Source organism: Lynx canadensis, chromosome E1 (genome assembly GCF_007474595.2).
Source record: "Lynx canadensis isolate LIC74 chromosome E1, mLynCan4.pri.v2, whole genome shotgun sequence".
Lineage (NCBI taxonomy): Eukaryota > Metazoa > Chordata > Mammalia > Carnivora > Felidae > Lynx > Lynx canadensis.
This window is the reverse complement of record NC_044316.2, coordinates 24913489-24927429: the sequence shown is the minus strand read 5'-3', so window position 1 is coordinate 24927429 and position 13941 is coordinate 24913489. Positions and strand designations below refer to the sequence as shown.

Sequence of the window (13941 nt, the reverse complement as noted above, 5' to 3'; positions counted from 1 at the left end):
TTCTCATAAAAATCACATACTATGGGAGGGGCGTCTAGGTGGCTCAGTCAGTTGTGTCTGACTTCAGCTCAAGTCGTGATCTCACAGTTCATGAATTTGAGCCCTGCATCAGGCTTGCAACTGTCAAGTGCAGAGCCCGCTTTGGATCTTCTGTCCCTCTCTCTCTGCCCCTCCCCTGCTTGTGCGCCCTCTTTCAAAAACAAAACATTAAAAAAGAATAACATGCTATGAGAAAGAAGGTATATGAGAAATCTGTACCTTCTCAGTTTTATTGTGAACCTAAAACTGCTCTTAAAAATAAAATATTTTTAAAAGATAATAAAATACTATACTTACATTGTAGAACCACATTTGGAGAACCTTGAGAACCTGCCTTTTCATTAGACTGAGTATATTAAGGCAAAATTGGATCCTCAGTTGGATCTAAAAGTTTCTTGGATCCTTCATCCTGTTCTGTGTCAGCCCAGATGGACATACAGACCCTGAAGAGTCTCCATATGTTTAATTTGCCCTTTTGTTTCAGTAGACAACCAGCAGGAAGTGGAGAAAATATCAAGCTGTGCATTTCTGGCTTAAAATATTTAGTTTGATACCCCATCATATGCCAATTATTAAATAATTTCTAGAAATTTATTTTTAGTGAGAATATAGTGAATATTGTTGGAAATGCAATTTCTAGTATTGTATAAATGAAAGGTGAATACTGTTCTTTTCCTTCGGTAAGTTTACAGCCTGTGCTTGAGTTTAACCTTTTCCTCATTGAACCCTTTGGATCACTACCAACTCTGTATCTCTAATACGCATCCTTTTTTCTCAAGGTCATTTTTGGGTTTTTTTGGACTGTTGTAATACCTTCTGTCCTGGTTGTCTTCCTTTCACTCTTGGCTTTATTATAATCCATCTTCCACACTGTAGCCAGAGGAGTCTTTCTAGAGTTGCACTGTCCAGTATATAGTCATTAACCATGTACAACTTTATAAAATTAATTAAAGTTAAAAACTGGGTCCTCAGTCACATTAGGCACATTTCAGATACTCAGTAGACACTTGTGGCTGGTGGCTACCAGATTGAGCAGAGCAGATATAGAATATTTCAGGAAATTCTATTAGCGTTGTTCTAGAGCATAAACCAGATCTCACTGTTACAGCCAAAACTCCTTACCCTGACCTGGCAAGGCCCTATTAAATCTTTGTTATCTCTGCTTTCTCATCTCTCTCTCCTCTTAAAAAAAATTTTTTTTAATGTTTTATTTATTTTTTGAGAGAGAATGTGCGAGAGAGAGAGCATGAGCAGGGAAGGGGCAGAGAAAGATGGAGATATAGAATCCGAAGCAGGCTCCAGGCTCTGAGCTGTCAGCCCAGAGCCCGATGTGGGGTTCAAACCCATAGAATGTGAGATCATGACCTGAGCTGAAGTTGGACGCTCAACTGACTGAGCCACTCAAGTGCCCCCTCTCTCTTTTTTTAAGTTTGTTTATTTTGAGAGAGAGAGAGAGGGAGGGGAAGGGCAAAGAGAAGGGGAAAGGGAGAATCCCAAGCAGCCTCCATGCTGTCAGCACAGAGTCCAACTAAGGGCTTGATCTCCCAAACTAAGATCATGACCTGAGCTGAGATCAAGAGTTGGATGCTTAACCAACTGAGCCATCCAGACACCCCTGGTTTCTCATCTCTTTTTACATAATCCTTTATTCATAATACTTCAGACATGTTGGTCTTCTGTCTGTTCTTTGATTGTGCCATTTTTTTCCCTTAGGGCTTTTGCAAGTTGTTATTCCTTCTGTTTGAAACATGCTTCCTTACAGACCTTCACATGATTGCTTCTTCATCATTTAGGTATCAACTCAAATGTTAGCTTCTCAAGAGAATTCTTCCATATCTACCCTGAGAACCTTCTTTAGGAAGTTCCTGATCATGGGGCACCTGGCTGGCTTAGTCGGTAGAGCATGACTCTTGATCTTGGGGTTGTGAGTTGGAGCCCCACATTGGATGTAGAGATTTCTTATTTTGTTTTTAATGTTTATTTTATTTATTTTGAGAGAGAGAGAGAGAGAGAGTGAGCAGGGGAAGGGCAGAGATGAAAGGAGAGAGAATTCCAAGCAGGCTCCTTGCTGTCAGTTCAGAGCCCAATACAGGGATTGAACTCACGAACTGCGAGATCATGACCTGAGCTGAAATCAGATGCCCAACCAACTGAGCCACCCAGGCACCCAGATGTAGAGATTTCTTAAAAAAAAAAAAAAAAAAAAAAAAAAAAAAAAATTTAATTTGAGAGAGAGCAAGAGTGAGTGGGGGAGAGAGGTGGTGGGGTGGAGAAAGATTGAAAGAGAATCTCAAGCAGGCTCCACGCTGAGTGTAGGCTCAATCCCATGACCCTGGAATCACGATCTGAGATGAAACCAAGAGTTGGATACGTAACTGACTGAGCCACCCAGGTGCCCCAAAAATAAAATCTTTAAAAAAAAAGGAAGCTCCTGATAATGTTACCCTATTTTTATAAGATTCGTAGCATTTATATTTTTTTAAGTGTATTTGTTATTTTTGAGACAGAGAGGCAGAGAGAGGGAGAGAGAGAATCCCAAGCAGATAGCCTCATGCGGGGCTCGAACTCACAGAACCATGAGATCATGACCTGAGCTGAAATCAAGAATTGGATGCTTAACTGACTGAGTCACCCAGGCACCCCGCATTTATTTTTAAATGAATGTCTTATTTTTTGGTGTGTTTGTCTGCCTATCCTATACTCCTTCCCCCTAGAGTGAATCTCCTTAGGGTCTTATTTACCACTGCATCCCTTTCACTTAGAAAAATGACTGGCACATAATAGGTGTTCAGTCAATAATGGACTGTAAGAGTCTCTCAAAACTTTATCATATCAACCAGCATATTTCTTTTTCCAGTAATCTTTTACTAGTTTTCAGTTCTATTTTCCTGTGCGTAGTTTCCATTGTGACAGGGATCATTGCTAACTACTTGACCATTAGAATAGCAATTTGGCAGTCAAATGACATTGTCTCTTTTTTCTGTATCAGTACACTTACTTTAGCATTAAAAATTTTCTATATACCAGGATGCTGGGTGGCTTGGTCAGTTAACCGTCTGACGTCAACTTGGGTCATGATCTCATGGTTCGTGGGTTTGAACCCTGCGTTGGGCTCTCTGCTGTCAGCACAGAGCCTGGAGCCTGCTTCAGATCCTCTGTTTCCCCTCCTTGTCTCTCCCCCACTCATGCTGTCTCTCTCAAAAATAAAACATTGAAAAAATTTTTTTACTTGAAATGTATACCAAAACATACATTTTTTTCTTTTATATTTCTGCTTAAAAATATAAATCCATTCAATTCTCCATTCTAGGAAAGCCTGAAAATGACTGCTTATTTCTGCTTTAAGTTTGAATTTGATGTTATAAAAAATTCAGAATCTTTGGTTAACCTTAGTATATTATTTTGCTGGAGGGTCTTAGTCTTTTCTAAAAGCAGATAACTGTATGGAGAATGTTGGAAGGATACACACTGGCATTGTATACTGTTTGCCACCTTATTGAGTTGTCTTGGTTCATTTGAAGTTATTCCATCTGTTTTCCCTGACTGTACAAAGAAATGATAGCGATTAGAAGACTGTTACATGTTTCTCATTCTGAGTCATTGATCTGTTAATATTTTTGGTATAGTTAGAAAAAATAAATTTTAAATATCTGTTTTTTATATTCTTGAAGAATCCTTCCCAGATTCTCCATACCTGGTTTCTTTCAAATGATTTTTATACCCTGTTCCCTCTCAGGGCTGAGCATTTTCAGAAGATTGTATTGGCATAATACATGCACATAAAGTTCTAGCCAGCATTATAATAGATACATAAATATATGTCAGGTCCTCACTGTTCTGTCTTGCATAGTCTATACAGATGTATGTAGTCTGTTGGTACCACAATCTGACCTAATGCATTTTGCTACTCTTACATATCATTAGATAGTGTACATGGTTTTACAGTTACTTTGTGTAAAGAACTGTGTTTTTCCACCATAGAAGATAAAGGTTATAAAAGAAATAGGTGACAATACCACTATTTTCAGTCAACCTACCTTACTGGAAAGATAACCAAAAAATGAGCATTTATGAAGCAACATGAGATAAAGTTAGTAATCAAGTATTGCACAAATAAACTAGAACAAAAGAATGGAAAGTAATGGTAGGTAATAGTATTTCATGTTGATCTTGTTTTTTCATTGTTTTCCAATTTTTTTATAATGAGACTGCATTACTTTTGGATTTGAAACAAAAAGAGTTAAGGGTTAGATGTAGCACATTCTGAGTGCACAAAGTATGCAAAATATTTAAAGAACAAAAAGAATCAGAGTTGGATGAGATTAATCATGGGTAGTTTTCTGGGAAGAGACAACTCTTTGTGTGCTTTAGTCAGTCATGGTTTGGGCCAGATGGTTATTTTCCAGTGCTGCCCCGTACTTCTTACATCTAGTTTCCTTAACTCATTTGGGTGGTACTAAGTAGCGATCTGTGAGAGGACCATGCTAGAAATGTCAAAAATAGAGGAATGTTATTTCTGGTTTTGCAGGTTGCTTCATGTGCGAAATGGAAACTGCAAATATCACTTGGGTGAAGAGACGTTTAAGTTAGCTCAGACATATATGGATAAACTCTCAAAACATGGCCAGCAAGCAAACAAAGCTGCACTGTATGGAGAACTGTGTGCACTACTATTTGCAAAAAGTCACTATGATGAGGTGAGTGTTTTGAAGTGCATTTCATTGTGATCAGCAGGTAGCTATAAACAGGATAAAATCAAAACAAACAGATAAACAAAGAGAAACTAATAGTTACTGGCTGAGGGGATGGGAGAAATAGGTGAAGGATATTAAGAGGTACAAAATATCCAGTTACAAAATAAGTCATGGGCTTGAAAAGTACAGCATAGGGACTGTAGTCAGTAATATTGTAATAATGTATGGTGACAGATGGAACTACACTTATTGTGGTGAACATAGCATATTGTATAAAATTGTCAGATCACTGTGTTGTATCCTGAAGCCACTCTAACGTTGCATGTCAACTGTACTTCGATTTAAAAAAAAGGACGGGGGTGCCTGGCTGGCTCAGTCGGTAAAGCATGTGACTCTTGATCTCAAGTTTGTAAGTTTGAGCCCCACACTGGGTATAGAGATTACTTAAAAAAAATAATGAAATTTGTTTAAAAAATGAAAATAAATAATAAAATAAAATAAAAATTTTGAAAGGATAAATCATACAATCTTATATTTGTCTTAATCATATTTTTACATACTGGATTTACTTAAAGCAATACACATTTGTAATGGAATGTTTATTATTTGTTTTGATTTTATTTTTTGTAATGGAATATTTAAAATGAGACAAAAAAACATTCTGTGAGATGTATTTTAAACATACACATATATGATTTATGGCCTATTTTTGTTTTTAATTTGACCAAATATATTGCTATCTAAATTATTTTGATGGGCATGCTCTGTCAAATGAACCTTTAGTAGATGGTTTCTTAATTGGATGTGCAGCTCTGGGTAAAATATCATAACTTGAAGGCATTCATTTTAATGGGAAGCTAGGTTTTATTTATTATACTTTATTGCATTGTTTTTCTCCTTCCTCTGCCTTATGAGAAAGATAACTTTGCTCCTGTCTTTATACTATTAAATTAATGCTTTAGTGCTAATGAATATGTAGTTGAGAAGTGATTTATGTCTTTTTAACTCCTTTACTTGGTTGCTTTACTTATGGAAGGATATCATAATTATTTTATGCTGCCACATAACTGTCATTTAACTTTCATATTTTATAATTATTCCTATCTTGATTTTTGCCCCATTAATATATTCCATATTCTCCATAAAGGAAAATTACAATTAGAGGTAAAGCTAGAAAATTCTAGAATGATTATACAATGACGTGCAACCCTGCTGCTAGGATCATCCTGCTATTCATATCCATGTAAGAAGACATCAAACCCACCTGTAAAAATCTAAAACCTTTACCAACATGCCTTCAATTTCTTAGGGGTGTTATGTATGTTTTTCTGGTTACGTTTGATGATGAATCCTATATCTGCTGAATTAGTTCTGTTGATGGATTGTTTTGCTGCCCCTTGTGTGCAATGATTGTTCCATAGCTTCTCAACCCAAATATAGAACTTAGCCTCTTTCTTTTATTTTCACACACCAAGAACAAAGAACCCATTCACAGAAGGCCTTTGTGTGGATAGCTGACTTTATGAGATCTCCAATGACAGTAAAGGAGGAAGTGAGAGAGAGATCTCCAACAACAGTTTGAGTAGTAGAGATGCTTACCTTAAGGGGCACCTGGGTGGCTCATTTGGTTAATCATCCAACTCATGATCTTGGCTCAGGTCTTTTTTTTTTTTTTTTTTAAGTTTATTTATTTTGAGAGAGTGATGTGCACGCATGCTCCCACAAGTTGGGGAGGGGCAGAGAGAGAGAGAGAGAGAAAGAGAGAGACTCCCAAGCATGTCCAGGCCTAGCACAGGGAGGGCTCCATCTCACCAACCCTGAGATCATGACCTCAGCCAAAATCCGGAGTCTGATGCTTAACCAACTGAGCCACCCAGGCACCCCTCAGCTCAGGTCTTGATATCAGGGTCATGAACGCAAGCCTGGCATTGATTGGGTTACATGCTGGGCGTGAAGCTTACTTAAAAAGAAGAGGGGTGCCTGGGTGGCTCAATTGGTTTAGTGTCCGACATTGTCTCAGGTCATGATTTCACGGTTCATGAGTAGTTCAAGCCCCATGTCGGGCTCTGTGCTGATAGCTCAGAGCCTGGGGCTTGCTTCAGATTCTGTGTTTCCTTCTCTCTCTGCCTCTCTCCCTCTGCCTCTCTTTCCCGCTCCCTCTCTCCAAAAATGAATAAGCGTTTTTTAAAAATTAAATTAAAAAAGAGAGAAATGCCTACTTCGAAAGTTCTTCATGTGCGCCCCCCCCCCCCCATCTTTTTATATCTCTGCATAGGAACTCATCTTAGCCACTTCTGATTCCTCTTTTCATTCCTGTTGTTCATACTGTCCTCTGGAACTCTGCACTCTTCTTTCTGTCACGTAGATTGATTCATATCTTGCCATTCTTTGCTTCATACCCAGTTCTACCAATGTATTGGTGGTCCAGACTCACCAGTGTATTCAGTGGAACAAAAATGCCTTTTATTTATCAGTTTCCACTTTCTTTACTAGGCAGTTACTGTTTAATTGACAGTTATTTTGTGTCTACATTTAGATTAAGAGTTTATAATGTTTTTTATTCGTGGTCTTTGCAACACTCAGCACATTCATGAGGAATGTTTAAGGCCGTAAATGTATCTTGAAGGATTTTGATTGTTTTTTTTTTTTTTTAAGCAAACTGTATGCCCAGTGTGGGGCTTGAACTCACCACCCCAAAATCAAGAGTCACATGCTCTAACAACTGAGCCAGTTAGGCACCCTAGATAGCTTATTCTTTTAAAAATAGATAAGTTTGGGGGCGCCTGGGTGGCGCAGTCGGTTAAGCGTCCGACTTCAGCCAGGTCACGATCTCGCGGTCCGTGAGTTCGAGCCCCGCGTCGGGCTCTGGGCTGATGGCTCAGAGCCTGGAGCCTGTTTCCGATTCTGTGTCTCCCTCTCTCTCTGCCCCTCCCCCGTTCATGCTCTGTCTCTCTCTGTCCCAAAAATAAAATAAACGTTGAAAAAAAAAAAAAAAGAAAAAAGAAGAAAAAAAAGAAAAAAAAAAAGAAAAAGAAAAAAGGAAAAAAAAAAGAAAAGAAAAAAAAGAAGAAAAAAAAATAGATAAGTTTGTCATTGATAGCTACAGAAAAGTATGCAAATATCGAGGATATAGCTTAATGAATTATCATCATATTTTGATATTAGCATGGCCTCAGCTATGCCAAGGTAATATAAGCCCCAAAATAGCAATGACATGGAAAAATAAGGTTTTCTTGCTCATGCTACATTCTGTCTTGGGATGCCTGTGGCTCTGCTTAACATTGTTTACACTTTGATCAAAACCATGTGGTGAGCATCCTCTATTTAGAACATTACCAGCCTTAGAGCAGAGGCAAAAACATCATGAGGAAGTATTACTTGCTCTAAGAGCTTTTTCCCAGAAATCACACATTTCACTTCTCATATTTTAATTAGTTTTTAAATTGGCCAAAGGAAATCACATGACCATGTCGTCTTTAATGTGGAAGGGAAGTATATCCTTCCCCAAAGAGGAGCTGTAAATATTTTAAATTTTTTTTTTTTTATTTACTTTAAGAGACAGAGCGGACGAGGGACAGAGAGAGAGGGAGAGAGAGAATCCCAGGCGGACTCTGTGCTGTCAGCGCGGAGCCTGATGCAGTGCTCGAACTCATGAACCATGAGATGATGACCTGAGCCAAAACCAAGAGTCAGACACTTAACTGACTGAGCCACCCAGGCACCCCAGGAGCAGTAAATATTTTAAAGCAGTATTACAGTCCACTACAGTTTGAAGGATTTTAACTTACTACTCTGAAACAACATCTGGTTATTATAAACCAGGTTTTCTTGGCCTAAATCACATACATTTCATTTTTATATAAAAATTGCTTCTGAATCTTTTAGGTGGAATGGAGAAGGAAGCTTGCAAAGGAAGTATTTTCTTCCACTAAGCACTGGGAGAGGAAGGACATATTGTTTTATTTCCCAATAGATACCTAGGTGTTAACACATTGCCTGGCACTAAACCTCTCTGCACCTCATTTTCCCATAGTAGTTTGCATCTCATAAGGCTGTTGTGTCAGTTAAATGTGTTAATACACATAAAGTGCTTAGAATAGTAGTTCTCACAAAGTAAGCACTCAACTAAACAGGTAGTTAAGATACAAAATAATAAGCATTGCCTTAGGAGAAGAAAGTATAGGAAGCCTAATCTAGGGCTTGAAAGACAAGTTAGGTGGGTTTAACTTAACTAACTTGGTTAACTTAACTTGGGTTTAAGAGTTCAGGAGAGAAGAATGTATACAAGGCAGAGGGAGCAGTATCTGCAAAGTCTTGTGGACAAGAGAGAACATGCTCTTGATTTCTTCATTGTCAGTTTTTCAAAGAAAAATGTAACAAACTTACGCTTTCAAGAAAACTTAGTCTCAGAAAATTTTAAGTGTAAATACTTTGTGTGTGTTACTTGAAAGCTTAGGAGAGAGATACACAATCATTTCATTACATACTGTCAGTTTGATTAATCAGTTTTTACTCTTTGTAAATATTTTTTAGGCTTACAAATGGTGCATTGAGGCAATGAAAGAAATCACAGTGGGCTTACCAGTCAAAGTTGTGGTGGATGTTTTAAGACAAGCTTCTAAGGTGAGTATAATGTTAAAATTATTAATGAATTACAAGATTTAGCAAGCTTTAAATCTGTTTTAGTTAACTTGTTATTTAACAAGTTAGGTATTATGTACTTCATGGACCAACAAGGTCTATTTTCTAAGTTTCTATGCTCACTTTTAGAAAACTGGTTTCTAAAACCATCCTATGTATAGAATTGAGCTAATTTTCCTATATCCAGAAAACCCATGAAAAAATTCATTTTGATAATACAACTCACTGAAGTACAGATTGAAACATTATTTTGGTGCTAGCTATCCTAACTTGAGTTTGCTTTTCTTTTTCTTTTATGTTTATTTATTTGAGAGAGAGAGAATGTGCGGGTGCGTGCGTGTGCATGAGAGGGGGAGGGGTGGGGTGTGTGTGTGGAAAGAATCTGAAACTGGCTCTGCGCTGTCAGTACTGAGCCGGACATGGGGCTAGAACTCAGAAACCATGAGATGTGACCTAAGCTGAAGTCAGATGCTTAACTGACTGAGCCACCTAGGCGCCCCAAGTTTGCTTTTGTTTTTCTTAGCCTTTCCAGCAGCCTCAATTCCTTATGCCACAATTGTAGGGACTTTGGTCATTTTTCTCCTTAAGGCTAACCTAGTATTAAATCTTAGAGTGGTAGTATTACAGCCTCACAGTGTCATACTTTTCAAGTATATTTTTTCTACCCAGAGGTTTTTCAGTTTTGAGTATTCCATTTTGGTTGATTTTAATTATGGAAATTTCAGTTAGAATAAAGATCCTAAATTTGTAATTTAAAAGGGTCTAAGATTCTGCGAAACTTCTTAAATAAGTCATTTTAGACAAGTAAGTGGCATAACTTTATTCATATTATCAGAGCTAGAAGAGGGATATTACTATATTTGTAATTAATTTAAAACATTGAATATACACTTAATGTTAAGACAGTTTAATATATATGCAAGATTTAGGAGTGCCTAGGTGGCTCATTTGGTTAAGTATCCAACTCTTAGTTTCGGCTTAGGTCATGATCTCATGGCTCATGAGTTTGAGCCCGCACTGGGCTCTGCGCTGGCATCACGGAACCTACTTGGGATTCTCTCTCTGCTCCTCCCCTGCTCATCCTTTCTCTCTCTCTCTCTCTCTCTCTCTCAAAATAAACTTAATATATATAGGTGCAAGATTCCAAGATTTGTATTTCTTTTTTTTTATTTAAAAAAAAAAAATTTTTTTTTTCAACGTTTTATTTATTTTTGGGACAGAGAGAGACAGAGCATGAACGGGGGAGGGGCAGAGAGAGAGGGAGACACAGAATCGGAAACAGGCTCCAGGCTCTGAGCCATCAGCCCAGCCCGACGCGGGGCTTGAACTCACGGACCGCGAGATCGTGACCGGGCTGAAGTCGGACGCTTAACCGACTGCGCCACCCAGGCGCCCCCAAGATTTGTATTTCTATATGCAGATAATATTTAGAGTTTGAAAACTATTGGCTATTTTCATGAATCAGAATATTTTAAGAATAAGAAAACTTGAAATTCTATGCATTTTAAAATTAACAGAGGAAAACTACAAGATACTTGAGCCACTCTAGAACTGAGCTATAAATAAGCAGCTTAGAAAATACTATATTGAACCCTCCCCCCTACTTACTTATTATGTAATCTGGAAGGATGGGAGTATACCAGCTTTGTAAGATAACTTTGTTATAACAGGTTTGTATTGGGCATGACTGTCAAAATTTTTAATTTTGTAATTTCCCAGAATATGTACAGATCTGCTTATAATAGAATTTTCAAGTGCTTGGAAGGGAAGAAATTAATAAATAGAACCCTTTTATTTATGTTTGAAGATGCTTTTCTTCTTTTGACCTTTATAGTCTGAATATATAATACGTACTTATTTTAGCACACTAATTAACTGAGAGTTATTTAATAATCTTTTGCTTTATCCTTAGGCTTGTGTTGTAAAACGTGAATTTAAGAAGGCAGAACAGCTAATTAAACATGCAGTGTATTTGGCACGGTAGGTGATTATTAATAAAAATACCATTTCAAATTGTCTCTCCCTGCTTTATATCCTAATAGTTTTATATCTTTTTATAGGGATCATTTTGGATCCAAACACCCAAAATACTCTGATACACTGCTAGATTATGGGTTCTACTTACTCAATGTAGATAATATCTGTCAGTCTGTTGCAATTTATCAGGTATGTTAATGGTTGCACTTTTTTCTTTAAACTGGAATTGCCTTGCTGACCTGTATTTGTTTGTGGTGTATAACCCGCTTTCTAAGAACAACTCTTTCTGAGCCCCTCCTCAAATATGGCACATTATTTTACTAAATAATATCTAGAAGGATTAAAAATAAATGTTTTAAGAGTTAAAGAGAACTATCCAGGAAAAGAATTTTTAGCTTGTGGGCTCATATTTAAGAGTACTTTTCCATTTATCATTTTGCCCCCGTAATGACTTGTCTTCATTGTTGATTTGGTATGAGTCATTAGACCTGTCTTTGTAATAGCAACGAGAGTTGGTAACAATTCTTTTAGGTCTTATATTAGTCATTCTCAGGTAAATGTGTTATGCCATCACTCTGGACAAGGCATTCTTGATTTTATAGTTCACTTTTGAAGAAGGACATAGACAAAAATACTGATGTGATTCCTAGATATATGAATGATTTTTAGTATGAAACCATTGCCTTTTAAGTTCGATTCAGTCTTCAGAAAATCAGGCCTTATAAGTGATTTTTATGTTCTCTTGTGATTTAAATACAGCAGGACTTTTGCCTCAAGACTGATGAGATTGTACATAGAATATATATTTAAATTACTAGGGTGCTTAATATTACTGGGTAGCATTTTCTAAGGATTTATAGTAGTGTTTTCATTACTCTTTCAGGCAGCCCTTGACATTCGGCAGTCCGTGTTTGGTGGCAAAAATATCCATGTAGCAACAGCTCATGAAGACTTGGCTTATTCTTCTTATGTTCACCAGTATAGCTCTGGGAAATTTGACAATGCACTGTAAGTTCCACGTTCCTTTTCAGTGAGAGATTAAATGTTGTTGCTGTTATTTTGTTTTTCTTAATCCTTTATTGATTAAATTTGTCTTCCTGGAGTCTTTTTTTTTTTTTTTTTAATTTTTTTTTTTTTCAACGTTTATTTTTTATTTTTGGGACAGAGAGAGACAGAGCACGAACGGGGGAGGGGCAGAGAGAGAGGGAGACACAAAATGGGAAACAGGCTCCAGGCTCTGAGCCATCAGCCCAGAGCCCGACGCGGGGCTCGAACTCACGCACCGCGAGATCGTGACCTGGCTGAAGTCGGACGCTTAACCGACTATGCCACCCAGGCGCCCCTCTTCCTGGAGTCTTAACAAGATGCCTAAAATGTTTTTGAAGTCATCCAAAATAGTACCAATTTATAAGCCATTCATTTAGATTTTATGTGGTTTAATGTTGGGACTTGTATATCTTCATGCAGAATATGGCTTATCTTTTGAATGCTTTAATAATTTTTCTTTGGGTATAATACAGTAGTCTCTGTCTAAATGATAGACTTAGAAACATTTTGCTCAAAACATGCAGAAATACTGAATAAAATACAACACTCATCTTTTTAAATGTGTAACTGAGCTTCAAGGAGAGAGAGGAAATCCCCAAGGGCCAGTCATGGACTAAAATCCAATAGGGTAGACATGAACTATGGCATAACTGTCCGGGGGTGACGAGAAAGCTTAGAAGTTTCTGTACCCTTGGTTTGACAGCAATCCTGGATTCAAGAGGCGTTTAGCCCACATGAAGGTGTGAGTTAGAAGTGAAACACTCAGATGAAGCCAAGATCAAGGTTGCACCCTCAGGGAAAGAAAGGGCAGACTGGGAGGAAAAAAAAAATTCCCATTGACAAGAAAGAGGGCAAGGAAACTTGTTCATCTCAGGTTGGGCTCTCAGTTGAACAAAAAAGGAGCCTCATAGCAGAATTTATAACTGTCATACATTCAGGAACCCCCAAACTGAGGAAAACATTTAAAAAGTACTTTAGGACTGCTAGTTCTCCTGAGATGCCTTTTGGAAGAAAATGCAAAACTCTCGAAAATGATTAATTCTCAACTGAAACCATACAGATTTTCCATAGATCTAGCTCTACCTAAGATGAACTCACCATAAAAATATTTCAAAATAGGGGCACCTGGGTGGCTCAGTCAGTTAAGCATCTGACTCTTGATTTTGGCTCAGGTCATGATCTCACAGTTTGTGAGTTTGAGCTCTGCATCAGGCTTTGTGCTGACAGCATGGAGCCTGCTTGGGATTCTCTGTCTGTCACTCTCTCTCAAAATAAATAGACTTTAAAAATATGTATTTCAAAATCCACTAGGGAAGCATTTCTTCTATTAGTGGGAATCAGCAGATATAATGAACAGGATTAGAACCCAAACAGTATCAGCTAATAAAAGTTTTTGGTTGATACTATAAAGTAAGTATTCTTAAATGATTAAATATATAAAATGGGTTAGCAAACTATGGCCTATGGGGAAAATAGTTTTATTGGAATATAGCAATATTCATTCACTCATGTATTGTCTGTGGCTTTCATGTTACATCAGGAG

General features: G+C 37.5%; 1 protein-coding gene across 1 annotated transcript in view; it reads left to right on the top strand.

The window, feature by feature from the left end:
- The window catches only part of APPBP2 (amyloid beta precursor protein binding protein 2), a 52723-nt gene that overhangs the window by 27948 nt on the left and 10834 nt on the right, over positions 1 to 13941 (top strand). The window contains 5 exon segments of the mRNA XM_030295457.1: positions 4568 to 4736; positions 9267 to 9356; positions 11287 to 11354; positions 11435 to 11540; positions 12235 to 12359. Coding sequence (XP_030151317.1) covers positions 4568 to 4736; positions 9267 to 9356; positions 11287 to 11354; positions 11435 to 11540; positions 12235 to 12359 — 558 coding nt within the window.